At 38.6% G+C, this 23,845-nt stretch overlaps 2 protein-coding genes across 3 annotated transcripts in view; one reads left to right on the forward strand and one right to left on the reverse strand.

The window, feature by feature from the left end:
• Positions 1–15,781, forward strand: part of LOC140246123 (non-structural maintenance of chromosomes element 3 homolog) — a 39,553-nt gene extending 23,772 nt beyond the window's left edge. For both annotated transcript variants that reach the window (XM_072325562.1, XM_072325561.1), the window contains 2 exons: positions 10,674–10,788; positions 11,113–15,781. In XM_072325562.1, the coding sequence (XP_072181663.1) occupies positions 10,674–10,788; positions 11,113–11,250 (253 nt within the window). In that variant the 3' untranslated portion in view covers positions 11,251–15,781. The remainder of the gene's footprint in view (positions 1–10,673; positions 10,789–11,112) is intronic.
• A 3,855-nt stretch (positions 15,782–19,636) lies between these two features.
• LOC140246124 (protein BTG2-like) lies at positions 19,637–23,599 on the reverse strand. Its single transcript, XM_072325563.1, has one exon. The coding sequence runs from the start codon at positions 23,067–23,069 to the stop codon at positions 22,524–22,526; it is 546 nt and encodes a 181-aa protein (XP_072181664.1). The 5' UTR covers positions 23,070–23,599; the 3' UTR covers positions 19,637–22,523.
• Between the last annotated feature and the right edge of the window lie 246 nt (positions 23,600–23,845).

Here is a 23,845-nt window from a genome sequence, read left to right on the forward strand (position 1 = left end):
AGAGGAGTCCTAAGTGGGCATCTCGTTAGCGTGGAGACTGTGGCGACCTGCTGGCAACTCAAGTCTTGCTGGTCACAGAGACTAGCTGGGTCTTGAGAAGTCACAAGAGAATCGAACACATTCTATTTTTTTCAGTGAATGTTTCCAGTCTCCAGCTAGTCTCAGAGACTTCTCCCTGACGTCTCCTTAGTTGCAGCCATGTTGCAGACTTTAAATTTGTCCATGATGTCTCTGCAACCTTGCAAAAAGCAAAAAGGGGGTTTTGAAGCCTCTAATACCAGTCTCAAACAACTTTTAAGCTCGGTAAACACCGACAAAATTCAGAAAAGCAGATCCCATCAGGTCAGACTCTGAAACCACAGGAGGTGGGGCTCTGAAACCCATCCGCAGTACAAATGGGTTACAAGTGGGTTTGGGAGCATGGATAACTTAACATGGCTGCATACTTTGTCATGAGGCTTGTGCACTGTGCTTTAAATGAGAGGGCCAAGGTTCAAGCCATGTCATGACAGTGCATGTACAAGTAAGTTTTTTTTCTTTTTTTCTTTTTTCTTTTTGAGTTGCGAGATTTGAAAGAACTAATCAGTCACGGCAACATCTCATCCAGGGAGATAGGCCCCTTAATACAGCTAGTGTATGCAGCTCAAGGTTGCATTTAATTTTTTTTTTTATGTGACTCTGTGTTGCTGATATTGTGAAATGTTAACATTGCTTTATAAAATTCTTTCTCTTTATTCATGCTTTTCTGTCTATTCTAATTGTATCTGTCATCTTTAATTTGTCTTCTTGTCATGTCTGTCCATCCGTCAGTAAATCTTTCTTCTCATAGCCCTTTCTTTCAGTCTTAATGATTCAGAGGTACTGTCCCCAAACTCTAGGGCTGTGCCCTTCACAAGTTGGTTCATGTGGTTGGCATGACTCAAGGAAAGGTGTAGCCAAAGCAGTATAGTGCCAAAACATGATTCAGACCAAGTTCAAAAGTTGGTGCTAAAAATTTCCACTTAGACATGATCACACAACCATCTGTTAAATGTCTAGTCTCATTTTGGTAATAAGAGCCTCAATAACATATTAAGAACTGTTTGTGTATGGGGGAAAATGAAATAACCACAAAACACGCACCTACACAAACCACACATCACACACACACACACACACACACACACACAAACACCCCTCATCCACAGTTCAGTAGTTGTAATGTACTTTGTGCTGTGTGCTGTAGTATTTTCATTTAAGCACCTTTTTTCTTGTAGCATTTACATTTTGATGTTTTGATTTACATGTATTTAAGCTTGTACATTGTTAAAGATGAAATCTGTAAGTGTCATATTCTTCAGCTATTTCACCCAATACTTAGCCAGATTTGTGATTTCACTGACTTGGGATGGTGTATGTGGGGCAATTTTTGTTTTCCCCTTTGTCAGTAGGCCCCTATGTTAGCGTGTTGGTATTTTTCATTGTCAAGAGCCTGTGCAAAAAAAAAAAAATCACAAAAATAGAATAATTACAAAAATTTCACCATATTCAGGAATAGTATTATGCTCACAACAAATATGACATGACGAATATTATGAAATGCTAAATAGATTTGTGCACATACATATTCCACAAATTAGACCTCTTAGACAGCTGTGGAAACCCTATGTAATGGAGATTAGAAGCTTGCAATGAAAGACAATGGCCCGAATTCACGAAGGTGGTACAAATGAAACCATGGTTTAAACCATGGACAAAAACCATGGAGCGCCAAGTGTCGCACGGAATATTTCGTTATGAAATTGGTCATTTCGTTATGAAATTGGTCATTTCGTCGACAAAATGACCGTTTCATTAACGAAATGTTCATTTAGTTACAAAATTTTGTTATTTCGTTACGAAATAATCATTTCATTGACAAAATGACTGATTTCGTAACGAAATATTCCATGCGACACCTGGCGCTCCATGGTTTTTGTCCATGGTTTAAACCATGGTTTCGTTTGTACCACCTTCGTGAATTCGGGCCATTATGATCAGTGTTGACAGCATGGCACAGGAGTGTATATCGGTAGTGTACCTTGTAAATGTCTACACATTCAAATCAAACCTGAGTCATAAAATCAACCATAAGTCAGACATCAGCCAATCAGAATTGAGCATTCAGAGACTTATGTTTGATTTCTGATTTATGTCTGATCTCAACTTTAAAGGACAAGTTCACCTTCATTAACATAAGGATTGAGAGAATGCAGCAATATTAGTAGAACACATCAGTGAAAGTTTGAGGAAAATTGGACAATCGATGCAAAAGTTATGAATTTTTAAAACTTTTGTGTTGGAACCGCTGGATGAGGAGACTACTAAGGCTCATGATGTCATATGAGTACAACAGTATAAAGAAAATGTAAAGAAAATTCAACATATTTTCACTTTTTTCGCATAATAAAAGAGCGCTTGACTTGCCTCTTTCTAAAGGCAATGGGAATAATATTACCCATAACATATGTCAGTAACGAGTCAAGGGAATGTGTACTTTTTTCAAAAGATGAAATTTTGTGAAATTCTCTTTATATTTTCCTTATATTGTTGTACGCATGTGACATCATACACTGCAGTTGTCTTCTCATGCAGCGATGACTGCACAAAAACTTTAAAAATTCATAACTTTTGAACGGATTGTCCGATTTTCCTCAAACTTTCAATGATGTGTTCTACTAATATTGCTGCATTCTCTCAATCCTTATGTTAATGAAGGTGAACTTGTCCTTTAATGAAACAGGACCCTGTTTTGGCAGTGTCAAGTGAAATATTAGACAAGTTTACCATTTGCTCAGAAGTAAGAGATAGGGTGAGTTGTCATGTTTTGGAAAAATAAAACCTAATCGGATGGCCAGGCTTGTCTTAGTCATGTGCTCAATTTCACAGTTCTAAACCTCTCTGATAGGCAAGAGAAAGATTACTGAAGCTGATGTCCATGTGAGGTGTGATGCTGTCATTCATTTCTCCGAAATTGCCTGCGGAGTTGTTAGAGTAGTGCGCGTATCTCGCAGCAACACTTAATTATTTCATTACGATACTCACCCACATGTAATGGGTGTAGTAAAGTCATCACTCTACTTGCCAGGCCATCAACAATCCAAAGTTAGTCTTTTTTCAAGACCCTTGTGCTGATGCTAGTTCCAACAATCATGAATGAATGCAGCTGAACACTAGAAGCCTGAGGCATCAGTGCAACGACTTTTTGAGGTCTGCAAAATGATTATTATTCATGCAGCCCCTATTGAATAATTCAGCATTGACTAATTCATTTAGTCTCGTTGACTAATGGACTTGCTACATTTATTCATCTGCTGTCAGTGTGAAATGCTAAGCTCCTTCAGACATATCTGCCAACTGGTTGTGATTTTTCCTCTACCGAATGACGGCAGCGAAATTTGTTATTTCAAAGGGACCTGGGCACTGCTTCATGGAAGTTGTCAGTCTCTGGCAATTTCAATAAAATCCTTGGTTTTGATAAGCTGAGAAGCCCTGGTCACTATGGTGATTGTCAGCTAGGAATTGACAACTTGTTGGGGCTGACAACTTTCATGAAATGGTGCCCTGATATGAAAATCAAAAACAAAGCAAGACAAATCAGATGGATCTCCAAAAGCTGTTTCATGAAGGGCTTACCTCTCACTGGTCATTTGATTTTGTCTCCTGTAATGACCTTCTGCTTGTACAGTGAGAGAGCCTTGTCAAAGGCTTAATGTTAAGCGGGAATTACTTAATTAAGGATTTGGCATTTCCCTGAAGTAGTGTGAAGTAGCGATGCAAACAGCCTTCTGCGAAATGCCCCCAGCAAGCAAAGAAACAGGAAATTGAAATGTTTACAAGTGAATTTAGAGTACATTGCTGCTCCAGATTCAAAATTTGTTTTCGTAGGAGGAGTTACAATGTGGGCATGAAATGAACAATTCAAAAAATTTCACGTTTTCATGAAGCAGTAATTTTGGTCATAACATGTAAAGATGTGAGGATGTCATCACCTCAGTAATAATCTCATAGGCCCTTAGGCAAAGAAAATATGAGAATCATATTTTTGGTATGGTAAATGACTTAGCAACCACATCTTATGCTCAAAGTCATTTGCTGCTTTTATAACAACACTACAAAAGCTTGATGCAAATGATGATATATAATACATTCTGTATATTATTATTTAAGAAAAGATTCATTGAATGAATATTTCTGTGCAGGTCAATACAAGACTTGTGAGGCAGTGTCATCTAGTCTGTTTATTTACACATCAATGTATTTGCAAAAATAATCACACAGTTTCCTGAAATATTTGAAACCACATTCTAAGCCTTTCGTATTTTGCTTCCAGTTTTAATGAAGTTCCTACAGTACTGTTTAGGTGATATATTCCTACTTCAGGGCTCGACACTTATTTGTTTCTCTAGTGGCCCATTCGAGCCACTAAAATCTTGGAGTATGAAATTTTGGTTGCCAAAAGAAGGAAATGTACGGGTCAACACAAAAAAAAAAGGAAATATAAATATGCATTTGAATTTAGGCTGCCCAATCGGCCTCCAAAAGATAGCAGTTTTGGAAATTTGGTGGCCCGACATCAATTTTTACTAGCCCCAGGCCACTGCTAAGGTCGAGCCCTGTCTTCTTATTGTAAATAGTTGAATTCCACTTCGTAATTGTAGTGCATGAATTGTGTGTTTGTAGTGAGCCCTCAGAGGACATTCTAGATTACCCAGTGTCTACTGAATGACGCCACATAGCAACCCCCCATCCTCTCTGACCCATCACAGGTATCATAGATTAACCTCTGAAGCTAGAATAGCAACCAAATCGAATTTCAGTAAAACTTGATTTCTTTGTTTGCCAGTTTCCACATCCACTCCACATGCCATGCTTGCTGCTCACCATGGATTATCCCAGAATGAATCAGAATGAATTGTCAATGAAAAGAGATTTAGTAGATCTGATTATCCTTGGGAATTAAAATTAGCTTCATGTGGCTGTTACATCATTTCACCTGAGTGGCTGTGTCTAACTTACAATACATCCCCTGTTTTTGTTTTTTGTTTTTTTGTTTGTTTTTTTTTGGGGGGGGGGAGGGGGATTATCAAATGCTATTAAAATAGCACAGCATTTTGTGACTAAGAGCATTGGAACCAAGGCTCATTAAGGGCTGATTGAATTAGAGGCATTACATTGGATGGCATTAATGTGGAATACATGGAAGTTTTGAGAGATTCCTAGTGTTATTGCAGAGTTTTGCAGCGATAGCTAGAAGGCTGTTGTCATGACAAGTTCATTAGTTCTGTTCATGCACACCATAGATATAAATGCAAAATATCGCCTAATGTAGGACACTGATATTGGGAACAGACAAGCTGAGGCCCAATACTGTAATAGTGGATATTTTCGTGTGAGTAATTTTTCGCGCTCTGCCAAGTAAGATAAGTTTTGCATCTTTTTAGTTCCACGGACTCAACTACTGGAACATACGACAAGCAAAAATATTTACATGCTTTTATTTTCGTGCTAGTTCCCTGTTGTGCGAAATGCTCAAAAATTTCAACACAGCGCAAAATTTCCACTTCTACAGTGCACATTTGTATGGTGTGGCCAAAATCCATGTTTAATATATTCAGTCATTTCAAGTCCTGTACACGTGGCATATAGTTCGTGGGGTTTTCATTTTTGCAAATTTTGCAAGTCAGACGCTATTTGCGAATTTTAAAACACATGGAAATATTGACTCTGATCACAACGTGAATGCAATATGCACTGGTACATTTACATTTCTCTGTCTATTGCTGTATTCCACATTTTTAAGCACGAATTCAATTAACCACTTGCATAATTGCCAGGAATACCTGATTGCAGACTCACTAAATAAATGGGATCTACAGAAGTGTTTGGGCTTCTGAGTTTATGCTTCTGTCACTGCTAGTGTTGTTTGTACTGATAATGAAGCTACAAATAATGTAGCTCTATGTACTGATGTAGCTACGTTATTATCGTACATAGCAGTAATAGGAGAGGTGTAGCTTGAGTTTCAGGCTTTTTGGAATGGTGTTTTGTCCGCAGTGATCTCTGTCATCACAGTTCTTGTTGATCGTTTATTGAAAATGACATATTTTAATAGATTTCATGCGTGGGTGTGGCTTGGTTTAAAGGGTTTCATGTCCCATCCTACCTTCCACTCGAGATGTTATCACTCCCAAACACCCAGCTGCCTTAGACCAAGCCAATCTGTCCGGACATGGTGCGGTAGTAGCCAATTAATATGTATAAATGTGAGTGTGTGTTTGTTAGCGAATAACAAGGGGTGCTTCAGTCTCCACTCCCACGCGTCCCTCGCCCTCAACTCGTCATTACTGTGTTGATGAGTGCCAGAATTAGTAGATGATGAGCTGACGACGCCCACTCACATCCTCTCTCCAGACCCATGGAGGACACCACACGTTGAATCATGATGGAGGCCTAGTATCTGATTGATAGGGGTATGATTATTGAAGAAGAAGATGAAATGAAAACAGGTGTTTTTTTACCATGCAAATTATTCTCAAAACAAGATGTTATCATTTTCACCACCCTTTAGTTGTAAAGTTTAGTTGAACCAAGGCTTTTTTGTTTGTTTTTTTGTTTTTTTGTTTTTTTGGTTTTTTTTTGTTTTTTAGGATGCCATTGTGGAGTGAGGTAGTAATTATTCCAGACTAATTTTTTTTAGAAAAAGGTAAAAATTGGTAAGGAGGCCTTGGTTGTATACCATGGAGAGATGGTTGGAGATCTTAACCAAACTTGTCAGAGACCATCCAGATTTCAAAAGCATTATATCCTTCAGCTAATCAAATCAGTTTGAATGAAAAAAAAATCATAGTTACAGTGATTATAACAGTTTGGTTTTTTTTTTTAATGCTATAAGCACATTAGAAAAATACCGATCAATGCATTCTACAGATTGAAATTGTAGTATAAACAAACCAAGAATTTAAATTTGGACTTAAGAAAATATACTCTAGGGGTGATAAGTTCAGTTCCTTTGGCAAGGGTTTTTAATCTTTGTGTCCACAAAATGAGAAACTAAATTCACCAGCTGTAGTTTTTGCTCATGATACCTGAAGCACAGAAGCATTAATAGCAGTGGATCCACACTTCATAATTCAGAAGTCAGGGACAGTGCATTATAACGTTATGAAATTATTATGCTTCCTTCATGCAGTCACCCAACGTTTGAAAGAATCCTGCTTCCATATGCAACCATTACAGTGTGCGCGACATTTTCTGCCTCCAGAAATGGAGTTTATACAAGAAGCAGGTGCAAACAGATCGCGCATCACTCCACATCCATATCAAGGGTGTGCCTTTACTGTCACAGTATGCCAGACTCTTTGAATCCCATGATTCACACGAACACAGTATTAAAAAAAAAAGTATTTTTGCTCAGTAAATTTCATACCCAAACCTCAAACCAAAGAGATATGTTGCATGAAGGTTTGTGGTGATGTACCACTCCCTGCCATGACTTTAATTGTATTGTTTGATAAATGCCTCTTTTTTTTTTCTTTCCATTCCATTCCAAATAAACAACCCGTGCAGTGACTTGACATGGTTGCAAACGCAAATACAGAGGCCCTGTTTTATGAAGAGTTATAATTGATTATATAGTTGATTCCTATCAAAGTCTGTGGCAGCCTGTGTGTTTAAAGGAAATTCATGATCGATTATATCTTTTGATAAAACGGGGCCAGAATATGACAAGGCATAAATTTGTGCCAAGCAATCACGTGTGTAAGCCCCAAGTGATAATTCAATGAGGGTAAGGTGGGACCTTGGCTAGTCACATGAAGATATGAGTTGGACAGTATAACTTCTGATGTTCATAGCTGCAAACTTCCTAGCCTAGTAAGAGGTCATCACAGTACAAAATGGCTGTGTCATGTAGAGATACAAATGTGCCTGGTTGCATTCATACCCAGTTAGTCACTGTTAGTTTATGTTCATCTTATGTACCTATTGTCATAAAGTCACCTGCTTTCATTCTTTTTCTTCTTTTTCTTTCCACCCCCCCCCCCCCCACTATGAACCCTTCACTCTTTCATCCTATAATCTAAAACACTGCAGATCTTTGTTTTTTAACTATGAATATCCTTTTGTGCTCCTTTTGTGCTGCAAGAGCTTTTTGCTGCACTGTCCTAAATGATTCAAATGAATAAACATTGAATCCATAAAACAAATCAATCTACTACCTGGTATACTAATTATATGAATTCACCTAACTGGAACAATATTGGCTCCTAGATTTGATGTTAATTGTTTTTTCCCCATGAGTGATACACAATTTATTTCCTGCCATGAAGATATTGCATGGTTAAATGTCACCAGCAATTGTACACACTTAGTATATGAATCAATTTTTCATTGTTATGTCCTTAAAACTCCAAGTTTGATTACTGTATACATGGTATACAATGTATTTCACAGTGATTTCATAATACAGTCAACCTCTCCTATGTCAACCTCGTTCGAGTCAAAATTGCCGAGGTCAAAGAAATATTCTAACTGCACGGATATAAACTGATTCTATGTTGCGATTCAAAATTCATGTAAATCAAAGGGTTCTGTCCAGTCCCTTTAGATTGGACTTAAAAATGATGTTGGCTGTATTTATAATCGACTGATATTTGTGAAATTAATGTGCAAAAAAATATTGCCTCCCATAATGCAGGTGCTCCATGTATTGTAATCCAAAGTGTGATACAGAAAAGTAATGATACTTCTTTCTCATTCCGTCAATGTGATTCTTGATACTGATAGCGAATTCAGTCAATCGCTAATTTCTTTTACAAGTTCCAAGTGGCAAAATGTTGTACTCTTACAATACATTGCTCATACAATACTTGTGTTTAAATCATGTGGAATGTACTGAGAGCAGGGAGGTTTTTGTCCTAACTCCCTGCTCAGAGTATGCATTGTAGATTTTGTGTTGACAATTAAGACCTAAAAGTACAGATTTCTGGGTCTTTTTTGCCTTTCTTTACAAGGTAACTGATCTGGCAAGAGCTCAAACAGAGTATCACAGATTTAAAATTAGATTATGCGAATTCCTGTACTATAATTAAGGCCTCTACTTATCACATGGTGTCTGCCGCTCACCACCCCCCCCCCCCCACACACACACACACGCACACACACACCAAGCCCACCCCATTGGCCGGTCCAATCATTAATCTCCTGTCATATGTCTCCATTGGCCCTTGAGGGGGCCCTATTAATAGTACCCACTTCACTAGGCCAGTAAACCACAGTCTAGTAACCACATTGTGTGGGAGGGCCAAGCCAGCTGACTTAGAAAATAACTGAGGCCTGCGAACCTTTCTTAGCGTCAAAGGCATGGCACTGACTAATCATTTTAGTTTTCCCTATGTAAATCTTGTAAGCCAAAAATACCTTCATTTTTCTCTTTTTCAGCATATAGAAACCTGTTGATAAAAATTTTAGTGCAAGCCTGCTCGGCTAGTGGCTGGCAGAAATGGCCTCACTAAATATTGGGATGAGTTGGTCAAAATTCTGGCGATGATTCAAAGTCAGTACTTTGAGAGTTACCATGCTCAATTCAATTCTCCGAAGTCCTCTTGACTTTGGAAATAGCGCATACAAAATAGAACTGTTTCTTTCCATTTTTTGAATTTTTTCATCAGCATAAACGTTATGACTTAAGTCAATTTTGAGAACAAACAATTTTGAGAACAAACAAGTTATTCATTTCTGAGAGTCTCATGTACAAAGATTTGTTAGTATAAATACACTGTATTGATTATGTGTGTGTGTGTCTGGTTGTGTGTGTTTGTATACAGGGCTCCACACTAACTTTTTTATATGGTGGCCCGATGGGGCCACCAAAATCATCAATTTCAAATTTTTGGTGGCCCGAGAGAAAAATTTGGTGGCCCCCAAAAAAACATTACAATTCCGGGGGGGGGGGGGGGGGGTTCCAATATTTAAGTTTTATCGTAGTAAGAATAATTGGAAGCTGGACATGTCTACTCATAAATAAACCTCAACAAACTCGCAACACTCACTCTCAGGCACTCATTCAGTCCTTTTCATCCATCCTTTAAACAAATTTAACTGCTGAATGGTAAGACTAAGTATAAATATTCATTGACAGGCACATGGGTTGCAACACACTTTTCAAAAAATTTTGGTGGCCCGAGGCGGGCCACCAAATTTGCCCTTTTTTGAAATTTGGTGGCCCGACTTTCATGTTTGGTGGCCCCGGGCCACCGGGCCACCGTTAGTGTCGAGCCCTGTTGTATATATATATATATACAGTTCAGCCAGCGATCAAGTTCCCCCTAGATCGCGATCACGGGCGATCACTGTGATCGCATATGCGATATGTCGCAAAATCAATTGATTGTATGCTCGCATACAATCAATTGATTGCGACATATCGCGTATGCGATCACTGATCGCCCGTGATCGCGATCTAGGGGGAACTTGATCGCTGGCTGAACTGTATATATATATATATATATATATATATATATATATGTGTATATATACATGCATACATACATAAATGTTTGTGTGTGTCAGTTTGTGTGTGTTTATACATACATGTTATACATTCATACGTACATAAATATGTGTGTATTGTATGTTTTTTCACCTGTTTGCAGGTACTTGGAAATGGTGAAGTTACCCAACACTGATCCAGTGGAGTATGAGTTTAAGTGGGGCATGAGAGCAGCGAAGGAGATCAGCAAAGAGAGCATCATCAAGGCAGTGGCAGAGGTTGGTAGTCACACTCTTCTTTTTCTTCTTCTTCTTCTTCTTCTTTGATCGTGCTGTCCAACATCCCTATGCAGAGGCCAACCATTGGGGTTGAAACATGTGTAGCTAACACAGAATATTTCTTCCAGTCAGTTTTGTCCTCCTGCTAATACATATGATATAATCATGTTGCACAATCTGTCATTCCCTCTTGAATCACCTGTGCATTTGAATTCTTCATTACTGTGCTTGTTGGCCTGATTTTGTAATTGTTTTCTATAATTATATTTATCTGCCTGTGGTAGTTACTTGTCCCTACATGCCCCTTGCTCATTTGGTATACAGCTCTATGGTGATAATGTCAACCCTAAGGTGTGGAAGACACAGTACCGTGAAGTACTCCTAGAGAAGGGCCTGGACCCGGACGCATTCTATGACAATGACGAGGAGGCCAACCAGGAGCAAGATATGGACGAGGACTAGAAAGACTGTCTCCAAGTGGGAGAATGGGGGCAGCAGACATCGTCTTGTGGGTGGACAAGCTTTGCAAAGATGATGCATGGCATGCAGAACAATCACGAGCCATAAGAGGCAGACATTGTGTTCATGCTGCGATAGCATGCCTATTATGGAGAACAGGATACCTTGCCTATTATGGAGAGCAAGACTCCTGTGTCTGCTTATCGCCATGGAGACAGCGGAAATGTCCAGCGAAGTGATGTATGGACCCTGTATGTTACACCTTCTTGTCCATGCATGCTACATAGGAGTGACCTTGTGAGTAGCTGTGGTCTACATGTTTGACTTTCAGGTGGCGATGTGTATATCATAAGACAGATTTTGCCAAAGTCTTCCAGAACGTACTATGTAACAAAGGATTGATGCCCTCCATGTTAAAAGTGGATCAAATAGTGATAACTTTGCATGATGAGGTCATGTGACCTTGTCTTGATTATCAGACAAAGTGCAAGAGACTCCTAATTCAATTGCCATGCACCTGATAGTCACATGGACTTTGGATGTACGAATGAATCAGGAGAAGAGGTCTCTTGCCGCCTTGCTCTTAACATTCTGCCAATATTGTGCCTATTATCACTCCCTGGATATGATTCAGCGTACAATACTGTGTGGTAATTCTTGAGACATTTTCTGTATTTGTCATGAAGGGTTTAAAGTATCTTACTGTTTACGTATCCTGTGATTTTTTTTACACCAGATACAATTAGCTTCTTTTTTTTTGTAATAATCGTGATGGTCTCAGTAAGATAATGTTAGAAAATGTGTAGATGTATTTACAAAATTTCTCTTTGTTGCTAGATTGTTCATATGCAGTATAGTTATTATCCCTGGAAGAAGATTCTCTTGTAATACATTCTAATGGATAGCTTAGATGTATTGATGTATTTTATCTCCAACAACATATTCCAGATTCATATGACCTTTTCAGGATAGTGTACAAAAGACCAGAGTAACAAGCCTTTGATTTTTAGGCCAAACTCTGACAGTCAGTATAGCAGTGAAAGGTATTTTAAATACATCCTCCTATTTTTTCATCTGCCAATCAAATCTTCCAGTTGTCTTTGTAATCAGCCAGTGTTCACTTGTGATGGGTCTACTGTTACTAAGATATTCATCCCATGAATCATTTTAGTCAATCAACAATGAGCCAATGTTTTATGTCTTCCGATCTTCATCCCCCCTCCTTTCCTCCCCAATCTATAAATGTTTACTACCCTCTAGTCTAATCTCAATGGAATATAAGCAAGTTATAAATGCATGACATATACATTCTCAAACATTGATTTATTTGTTTATTGCCAGAGTAAGGAAGAAAAAAACAACCTGTCCCAATATTGAAATGAATTTCGATGAAAGGAGAAATAGCTCTGCCAGGTGTTAGCCTTGAGTCCATGTTACTCTCAAGGAAAGGTCCAAGGACTGAAAGTTATCATGTACTATTTCCTGCTGAACTTGATGTCAAGGTGAGTTTTTAGCACACCAGTGAGCCAGGTTCCACCTCAGGGAGCTAGCTGGGCTTGGTGGTTTTTGTCTGCTCTTCCTTCTCTTCATCCTCTGCTTTCTAAACAAGATTCAGCTGCTGAGGATAAATCATTCCTCAATGTTTGTTCGGCATGAAAATTCTTCTTGGATAGAAGGGATGTCGGTGGTTTGGGCCTTGATGTGTGCAGCATTCTCTGTAAGCCTCTTTAACACACACTCACATTTAAAAGTTTCAGACTGTCAACATTGGCAACATGATGAAAAAAAAAAAAGCTGTCACTCTTGTGTGTGAAAAAAAAAAAAAATTCACTTTTGCAATATGCATTACAATGTAATAATCAGTCCTGCTTCATTTTTTTCTTCTTTGAACTCAGGATATTTTTCCTCCGCAGTGTGTGTCAATGGCACGCAAAAAAAAAAGAAGAAAAAAAGTTATTCCTTCTTTTTTTAATCCCTAAAGTTATGCAACTCACCGCATGTATGTCTGCCCATTTAGGTGTTAATGGTAATTCTCTGTTCACTGTTAAGGCATGAGCAGTCTTTAGGTTCAAAGTTGTTTCATAAGCAATGTGAATGCAGCTACTTATTGGGTTGAAATAATAGGCCTACATGTACATGTATCACTGGTTTTTGCCGTGATGTGTGCAGCACTCACCAGAATGTTAGTATCCAGCGTGATTGGTGCACAGTGAAGCACATGTACATGCAGTGTTCATGCCCTTTGAAGTCACAGAGAACATTTGGAGAAGTACATGTAGATTATTCTGATTCTTTATCATCGCTTGACACAAACTAAGCCTATCACAGCCAATAGATAGATTGCCATGTGTAAGAACAGTGGAAGTTCTTCACAGAAGTCCAGAAAGGGTTAAGTACTTTTCAGTGGCGGTGCCAGAAGGGGACGCAGCAGGCATGCACCCCATCTTTATTTTTTGTTAAAACAAAAGAAATTATAAGAAAGAAATGGGGGGGGGGGGGCACATATGCGCCACCCTTTAAAGGCGCCTCCCCTTTACTGAATTCTTGGATGCGTCCCTGCTTTTAGTGTTCAATGTAATGACATTTCAGCTGCATAAAATCAAAACGTACATGTGTACTGTATTGTCAATGTTATGCATTGTTTTTAAGGTTTTGTGCTAATTTTGATATCTCGTTCTTCTGGATCTAGTGGCAGAACATTGCCAATATGTAGGGTGTGAAATTTTGTCAGAGAATTGCTGCATTTCTACCAGGAACTATCAAATCGCTGTTTGTCATGTAAGCGTGTCTGTAATCTATTCCTGTATAGATTCAAATTTTCAAGTGCTGAAGTCTCGTCACTTTTTAACAAGGAAATCTTTGGTCTCGCTATTGAATATGCTGTTCAATTACTGAAAATTGCCCTTTGCTCAGTTGTCTTTTTTCCCTGTGAATATACAAGAAAGTTGTGATGTAAAGACTGGCAAATCTTTTGCCGTGTTCACATGCTTTTTATCAGTCTGAAAGTACCACTCCTTGCTGAGGCCCTATTCATTGTAACAAAGTGGCTACACTTTGACTGTGCAGGGCCCTGTCTTCTCAAAAGATATTTGATAATCGATTATAAATTTCTTTACCACACAGGCTGCCAAAGACTTACCATAGAAATCAACTATATAATCAATTATAACTCCTCATAAAACAGGGTCCTGATATGACCGTACACTATTGTTATAGCTGAACTATGCAAGACAATTCATGTATAACAACAATAGAATTTCTTTGGTTGCTCACGAATACCCAAAGCATTGCAGGATTTACAGTAGACTTTATTTCCTCTCCCAGAGGCCCAGAATTGGATTTATCCCTACAAGCTTTATTTGAAAGTGAAATTCTGGAGAAAGAACAAGCATTGCATGTGTTTGTTCCCTGTTTTCGTAACATGTGTTAGCGATAAAGGAAATAAGGGATGGTCATTGGAGTGGTCGCTATCAACAGGATATTCTCTTCTTTGTCTCGTGGTTGAACACAGAGCTAGTCGTCTGACCTCAGAATCGGTTCTCCAATTCTCAGGAGTTACAGTGACTTACCGGTGGTATTACAAAAAAAAAAAAAAAAAAAAAAATGATTATACCCAATTACATGAGCAATTGATGTGTGAGGGTTTGTATAAGGGGTCTTGACATACTGTATGTACATCAGAAGTACTGTGTAAAAGTGGGGTGCTGTTCATTATTCCAAGGGTTGGTTAATCCGAAACACACAAATTCCCTATACCTAGACGTTCATTAATCTGAAAATGACAAAGGGTTCGTTAATCCGAACATTTGTGGCGTTATTTCGAAGGTTAGTTATTCTGAAAGTTCGTTAATCCGAAAATGAAAAAGGGTACGCTATTCCGAAGGTTCATTAATCCGAAAATGAAATAGGGTCTGTAACAAACCTTCAGAATAATGAGTTTTGTTTCATTTTCGGAGTAACGAACTTTCGGAATAACAAACCTTATTTCATTTTCGGATTAATGAACCTTCGGAATAACAAACCTTATCACATTTTCGGATTAACGAACCTTCGGAATAACGAATCTTCGGAATAATGAACCTTCGGAATAACAAACCTTCAGACTAAAGAACCTTCGGAATAACGAACCTTTGGAATAACGAACTGTAACTGTAAAAGTGTATGTGAACTTGATCACTTTGAAGAATAGAGTTGGCCATTTTTACCAAATTTTTACACTCCAGCACCACACACACACACACACTTTTTACGACACCAACCATGTATTATACATGTACATATGAATATAGCCAAGCATTTCTGTTGGCCTTGTGTATGTGTATGTGTGTTGGCATTAAAAACAAGGATTGAGGGTGTTATCAGACCAACCCCCCTCCCCCCACAGGAGTACACCTACCAGTACTAGTTTAGAATCATATCTTGTAACATGCTCCACTTTTGTTATCATTTGTCCTATGTGCCCTACCCGATACCTCTGTATGTACATACGTGTGTACCAGTCAGTACCATGCAATAAACTGCACAATATTCATAATACCGTATCGTGCTGATGTGTACTTTTTCATTTGGGAGAAACTTACCCACCTATTGGGACTATTTTGTTACAGACAGACAAAGGGAAAAAAAATATGAGACTTAAAGTTTACCCAAATATATACCAAAGTGTGGATTGACTGAATGCAGGTGCCGCCATAGCTAGATGAGAAGACTACTACAGTTTGTGATGTCACTGCTGAACAGCAAATCTAAAGAAAACATAAAGAGAATTTGACACATTTGTATTTTTCTAGAGTAATGAAAGAGTAATTGACTTGTCTCTTTTAGAAAGCACAAGGGTAATATGTACCTTATGTCCGTATAGTGTCCAGAAAATGTGTGCTTTTCATAAAATATGACGTTTTGTGGAATTTTCTTTATATTTTCTGTATATTGTCCAGCAGTGGCATCACAAACTGTTTTAGTTTTCTCATCCAGTGATGGCAGCACTGAAACGTTAAAAATTCATTACTTTTGAACAAAATGTCTGAATTTTCTTGAACTTCTCAGATGGATTCTATTAATAATGCTGCATTCACTCAATCCACATCAAGTCTGAGCAAAATTCCCCTTTAAAGACAGGACACACAACCAGACCCTAGGTAGTCTGTTGTGGTTTCCATCAGTAGACACCAAATGAGTGTTGGAAACAGGATGTATACGCTATAAATACAGGTCTCAACACTAACCTTTTTGTCTGGCCGCCTGTTCGGGCCACTAAAATCTTTAAATCTGAGAATTCTGGTGGCCCCAAAAAGATACGTAGTGGCCTGAAATAAAAGCAAAAGTTACGACCCATTTTTCATCTTAGTTACCCGATTTAACCATCAAAAGATGAATTTGGTGGCCCAACACCAATTCTTAATGGCCATGGACCACTGCTAATGTCATGCCCTGGTATACAACTATTCAGCAGGTGCATTGGGCACACACACAAACACACACAGGGCTAAATTATGATAAGTAAACTGTATGCTTTGTACATCGGCAAAGCCTGTGCTGTGTTGTAAGCTGTGTTCATGAAGATGTTTATTACTGTAGCATCCTGTGCCAGTAAACACACATCTACACTGCATCCTTCCAGGAAATTAGTAAACTAACTGTGGACCATGAACGGAAAAAGAAAAAGTGAAAGAGGAATTCGACAAACAAAACAAAACAAAGAAACAATCCTTCCTGTGATGTTAACATGGGGAAAAAATTGTCTGGCTCAACCTTGCCATTGCAGTCCATTTTTCAAAGGATAAGTAGCATGGGCAGGAATACATGTACACCTACATTGTGAAGAAAGAAATATGTCACCAGTGTATTTCACATGTAGACTACACATGACAAATACAGGGGATCCTCATTATAATGAGGACTTAAAACCATGGGAATTACCTTGTTATATCGAGTTTCTCACTGTATCGTGGTACAAAGACAAAGAAATACATGTATGGTGAGTTGTGGACTCTGCAAAATCACTTGTGCTGCAAAAGTGGAAATATTTGCAGTTTGTGTGACGTGAAACTAGAGCAAACATAAAAGTGCAAGAATGTCTTTGCTTGTTATGTGTAACGTGAAACTAGAGCAAACATATAAGTGCAAGAATGTCTTTGCTTGTTATGTGTAATAACATATTACTTTTGATTCCATGGAATCAAAAGTATGAAATTCATTTTTCTCAGCTGAGAATGAAGAATTACACGTATGAAAATATCCACTTTTACTGTCCTTGTATATACAGATTTCACCTATAATTTAGCACCTCTAGCAACGCAGAGACGTTTGGTATCTTGCAGATATTGTATTTGATACACCAGTATTCTTCCAATAATTTGGTCACTCCTATTTTCGACATCCATGAAATGGAGAAATGGGCCGGCTAGCGTGTCAGAGAGAGAGAGAGAGAGAGAGAGAGAAGAAATATGCCACACACAGCAATATGTTGGCATGTGCAAGTAGGCACATCAGTATACAGAAGTAAAAAAAAAAAATAAATACTCATCACATGAAATATCTCACTTGGAAATTCTTCATCTCTCAGTATATACTACAAACAGGTATATCACTCTTCAGTGGTATGCAAAGGAATATGGCATGCAAAAATGGCATTATGGTAGGCAAACATCACATACAACTGTACTTTGCACTGAAGAGCCTAACTAGGGCAAGTCGACGGTTACAACAAAATAAAAATTCAGGCCGCAATATTATCTGCTCTATGTTTCTTGTTATTTGTTCAGTTGTAACGAAATTCTTATATGTATGTATATATATATATATATATATATACGAGAGAGAGGGAGAGAGGGAGAGAGATAGGGAGATATGTACATAGGCCTATATAAATAGAGAGAGATGTAGATCATATATATATATATATATATATATATATATATATATATATATACACATATATACAAATATGAGACAGATTGTATGTTTGGGGGAAAAAAGTGGAATTTCCACACATGATGCACAAAACATATACACACACACACACACACACACACACACACCATTAAATCTACAAAAGACTGGGAAGAAGTCTAGTTCACACAGGTCACACAATGGCCATCAACATGTAGATTATGTCTGAGTTTCCTATCATGACCTATAGACTTTTGTGTGAGGCTGTGCTGTATTGCCCAAGTACAACATTTTTATCATGCTGTCATTTGCGCAAGATTTATGATTTCATCTGTTGTTGCAATTTGAGACCAGGATGGATCATAAATCAGCGCAAGGACCACTGGTGCATGTCAATCTTAAAGAACACAAAATGTTTTCTATCAAAGAGAAGAGACTACATGTATTTGTCCCATTCTCTGTGTACGTTGAAGTCACATGATGTAGCTTGCAAGTCAGGCTTTTTTTTTTTCAGATCTGTGTATTTATCATCAATTATGCCATAATATACCATCTATAATTCTGAAGTTATTTATACGTACATGTAGGCCAATATATGTGATTTCATTTTCATTCCCCCATGCATGTTCAACTCAATTCTGCAAGCTACACCTGTATTTCCTTGCAACTTCACCCATACATGTTGAATACACAGTAGCAACACCACATTTCTCACTCTTTTAGCACTCTACAGAGAAAACACTTGACGATTATCAAAGAAAGGCGGATGATTTTTGTGATTGCTTCATTTGCTATCGTGTGACTTTTTTGGGTCACAGCGTATGGCTGCTCAGAATTGCCATGGACTCAACTATTCACAGGGAATCAAGAGTATATTCATTCATTGTTCTTGCTGTTGTGTTCTGTCCTGAAATACAATTCTTTGCGTACAGTCCTGATGCAATTTAAATTCATCCAGGCTGAAACAGAGCAGCACTTGGATGATAATGCATAATTTGTTTTGTATACAATCCACTGTGCTTTATTCCACACCATGTGCAACGGTACTTCTGTATAGGTCCACTGGGCCCTGATGCATAAAAATTGAGATCAAACATACACACATCAGAAAATCAAACATAAGTTTCTGAATGTCCAAAATGTTGTATCCCGGACACCTCAAAACTAATTAAAATGGTGCTGCAAATCGAGCAGATGAGCAGTTAGATCACTCCATTTGAATCCAATAAACGCTCATCATGCACAATGATAAATTTCAGACAGAACAAGATCCCAAGCAAGATCAGAATTCTACGCACTTGGTGATCTTTTTTAGCAGTGATCATAAATGCAGTTAAAACTAATAAAGGAATTTGGACATTATTTCTCTATCTCAATGTGCCATGTCTCTATGAATATCAGGCCTGAATGGACGAGGCATGGGTGCACAGTATGAAGAACTGAAACAAACTGTGAGGGTGAAAATGAATACACACTGCAATGTGCCGTACATTGATACAATGTATTCAGTTTCTTCTTTTTTTTCCACCATTCTCAATATCAAAATCAAAGCAATCAAGCAAGCCACATCTCACAAACTGAAATGAACTGCCATAAAAAAGAATAGAAAGGTATATATATTTTCTCATGAATGAACAAAAATATTTTATTTCGAAGCATTTCATTCAAAAAATCCTCTACAATTCTGGACACAGTCATTCAATAATACAAATCCAAGTCTTGCAGAACTGTAAAAAATAAAGGTCACATATCGATTCATTCTCAGAGAGTATTTAATGCCATTGCACAAAACAGTGACCTGGATAGTCAAGATCTTTTGAAGAAAAAGTCCATATACAAATATACAGCGATAAACAGTACAAGTCGAGAGATTTCAAGTTAGCAAAACTTACACCAAATACTACCACTTCACATGTCATGTCAAAAGTCAATGGATTGCTGCCAGTCCCGTTTTTTTTTTTCCTATTTTCTGTATTTTTTCTTTTAAACAGCACCATGTCGGCTTGAATACAAGGTCAAACTCATTCTTGGAAGTCTTACTGTTGCAATATTTGTGCATGTCCACATAAAACAACACTTTAAAAGGCTGTGGTTGAACAGCAAAGCATACAAATCAAGAGGTGTCGGTAAGGCCCAGTGAAACAATATCAAGTGCGTCATCACTTTTGATGGGTACACATCCCATAAGTAGATTCTCCAATCTGAGACAATTACTAAGTCAACAACAAAGCAACTGAGAAGGGATAAAAATAACGAAAAAGACAATGTGTATCACAAGAGAAGTTAAGGGCACGTGCAAAGTTCAGTACAAAGGGAGTGGTTAACAAGGTCTCATTCACAGAACACACAATTAGCATATGAAGTATTATGAAATAAAACATGGGATTTGTCACAGGCAATAGCACTCATTCTCAAAGCTGTGTTCCAACCTCATATATGCAAATCTTTCCATAATTGTTAAAAAGGACTTGACATCTACTGTAGGAAAGGATGAATCTATTCTTGCTTTTTGTGATGCAACCATTTAAAAAAGAAAATAGAAAAAGCTTGGGTAACCAAACTGCAACCCCAGTGACACACATATTTAATGTAATTTCCTTGGCTCAATGTAACATCATACATGTGTTTTCGTGACACTCTTTAAGACCATAAAGTTAAATAAGTGACCACATATCAGCCTTTCAAGATGTTTTGGTTTGTTACATTCTAGAGAAAAATAGACACATTTTCTTTCCTTTAAATTCTAAAATACAAATCAATTCAGAAGAAAGTTGCTAAGCATATTTCCATGGTAACACATAAAAAGAATGCGATGTTTCAGCATTCCTGATCTGTTGAATACACACTTGTCAGAAAAATAACCAATGTCTATGCAGTACTGATATTGCAAAAGTTAAAGGTACACACTCTTCGCAAAATAAAAATGCATGAATGCCTTTGGCTCGGGTCAGCTGTAGCTACATTAAAGATAGGTTTATTGTTTTGCTGTTATAATGCTAAGTATATGATTAAACAGAGAGCATCCTGCAATCATGGTTCTAGGAATTTACAGAGCTGTATAACTGATCAAAAATTGGGTTTCTCTCCTAGGCTGCTCAAGAATACAGGTTCTTTTGACCAATCCTATGCATGCTGGACTAACAACATGCGCTTCTAATCATTGGTTGCACCTTTTTGTCAAATTATGTGTACTTGTTAAACTAGAAAATTCTGCATCAACATCTGGCCAGATTCTTTCAGGCACATTTTGTACAGATGCTTTGCACATAACAGCACAGAAGTTCTATGGCAAGTGTCACACAATTGGCATGTACTTGTTCAAAAATCTTTCCACAAAACAAAGAAAAGTTTGTTTCCCAAAGACCATACTTTGTAATACTGATTTAAAGAGTTCTGTAGGCACAGCAGTGTACATGACAAACTCCTACACAACTAGAAGCTGATGTGTTTCTCAACATCATCTTCTTGCACATCTCCCACTGATGAATAATGATGAACATGCATCTATCATATTCCCTCAAGTGTTTTTCTATCCTCCCCTTTTTTTTCCTATACATTCAACATTTTTTTTTTTTTTTTTTAACACGCAAGACCTGCTCACGAGTGACTCTGGGCGAGGCATGACGAAAAACTCTTTCAACTACTGTAGACGTCCCCTGACGGAATATGTGACGAACACTCCCATGATCACTGCATTTCATTGCAATCAGAGGATTTGAGATATCCACTTCTCTCTTTTATCATCTCTGCTGTTTTCTAGGTTGCTTTCAACTGTTTTAAATTTCAAGTCAAACAAATCATGAACAAGGCACAGACTGAAAAGCACTTATGAGTTTGTTTGAAGAGTACTCTTGACCTGTTTCTACCCCATCAAATGTGCAAAAGAACATCGTGGACGGAGCACATGCAATCGACCGAGAATTAGTATGGCACACACAATAGAATTGATTACATGAGTTGACAAGATGCTGGTATAAACAATTGGGAGTCGATACGTATACAATTTGACTCTTTTGGTAAAAAGGCATCATACACTTAATACAATCACACCACTCAGTCTTAATTTGGAATAGGGCAATGGGAATGTGTGTAGAGATTGGCAACAAATCTCACTACCAACATGACAATTGGGGAATATAGAAAGCAAAGCAACAGAAGATTCCAGGAAGAGGTGAAACATGAGGGTTAAAAAAAAAATTGTTTGCACTATTGTGTGTTGTTGTTCCCCCAGAGAACGCAAACTTGCTGCCAACTTGCCAAAGATCTCATCCAGATCAGAGGCAGTCAGTTGGTCAGAAATGAAGTAAGATGAAGAAAAGTCATCTCAGGTTTGAAGTTCTCAAGGTGTTCTTATCGCCGCAAGTCCAGTTGAAGGAGTCCAGTGGTCAGTGGAAGGCAGGGACTGGGCTATTGAAGTTGAAGTCAAAGTCAGCTGTAGACGTGCTGTTGAAGAAGTCTGTAGAGTACTGGGAGGTTGGTGGCGAAGACGATAGGTCACTGAGGTTGGATGATGATGATGACGACGATGAGGCATCATCATCACTGCCATCGTAGAGTACACAAATGGAGCCTTCTTCGCCGATGCGATAGGAGACTTCCGCGGGGTCGATCCACACGGCGAGCTCGTGTGGAAGCATATCGTAGAGAGCCTCTATACTCATACCCACTGCTTCACCTGCTTTGGCTAGAATGGGGTCCATTCCCATCTGGGTTATTCTCACACACCTGTAGCCACTGCCTTTGTGGGGCTTCTCGGGAAACCAGTGTGCGTTGTAGTGCTCGCAGAGGAGACCGACTAGAACGCGACTGAAGTTGTCCACCAAGCCCCGGTCGACATTCCTGTTAGTTGTCTGTAATAGTTTCGCCACAAAGTTGACCGCGCTATACACTTCCCTTTTCATTGTTGGTGGAAGCCCTAAGCCAAGATACATCACTGAGTACGATGTCGTCTACCAGACCCCTCTCTCTCTTCTCTCTGCTGCGTTGAGGCTGGGTGCGAATCGCTTGCCCAGGCCAGGTATTGCTTTGTGACGATGGAGATGTAATGTTGCCTGTACTGCAATGGTTGGCTCAGTGGTCTCAGATCTCCCCCTTCGTTGCAGTTGTCAATATTGCGCCATTAACCCAACAGAATTCCTTTCTTGATCCGATCAATAGATGACGGGTTACAAGTGGATGCAATGATGGCGCAGTTGGAAAACCACTTTGCTGTCGATGTAAATACAGTCACATAAGCTCAAACAAGGCGTTAAATACTCGATATTTCAGCACTGCAATTGTACCCGTACAAAATGGAAGTAGATTCTATATTCCAAATATTATGAAATTCCAGTTTATATTCGGTCTTTGCCCGAGTAAAATTCGTGTCGAGTATATGCCTTCTGCTGCTCGCGGTACTGGGGTAAGGCTCATGAATGACTAGGATCGCAGAAGCTTCCTTTATTATTATTGCCCAATGCAGTGCTTACTTTACTGCGGTACGATGAGCGACCACCGCGATGTTTTCTCAATCGAGACGGATTGTATTCAGGATATCTCAACAGCACCAATGTGACGTCAGTCGCGTCTATCGCAGCTGGCCAATCAGAGACCTGTCGCGCAGGCTCGCCAAAGTCTCGTTCGCCATAAATAGGCATATTGACTGGGGCTTTACAAAGCGCACTACGTCATGGAAGGTCGCCATCGAGGACCACTCATTCATGGCAAG

Source organism: Diadema setosum, chromosome 2 (genome assembly GCF_964275005.1).
Source record: "Diadema setosum chromosome 2, eeDiaSeto1, whole genome shotgun sequence".
Taxonomy (NCBI): Eukaryota; Metazoa; Echinodermata; class Echinoidea; order Diadematoida; family Diadematidae; genus Diadema; species Diadema setosum.

Coding starts and splice junctions, on each gene's coding strand:
- LOC140246124 (XM_072325563.1), bottom strand. CDS start 23,069: ATGTATCTTGGCTTAGGGCTTCCACCAACAATGAAAAGGGAAGTGTAT.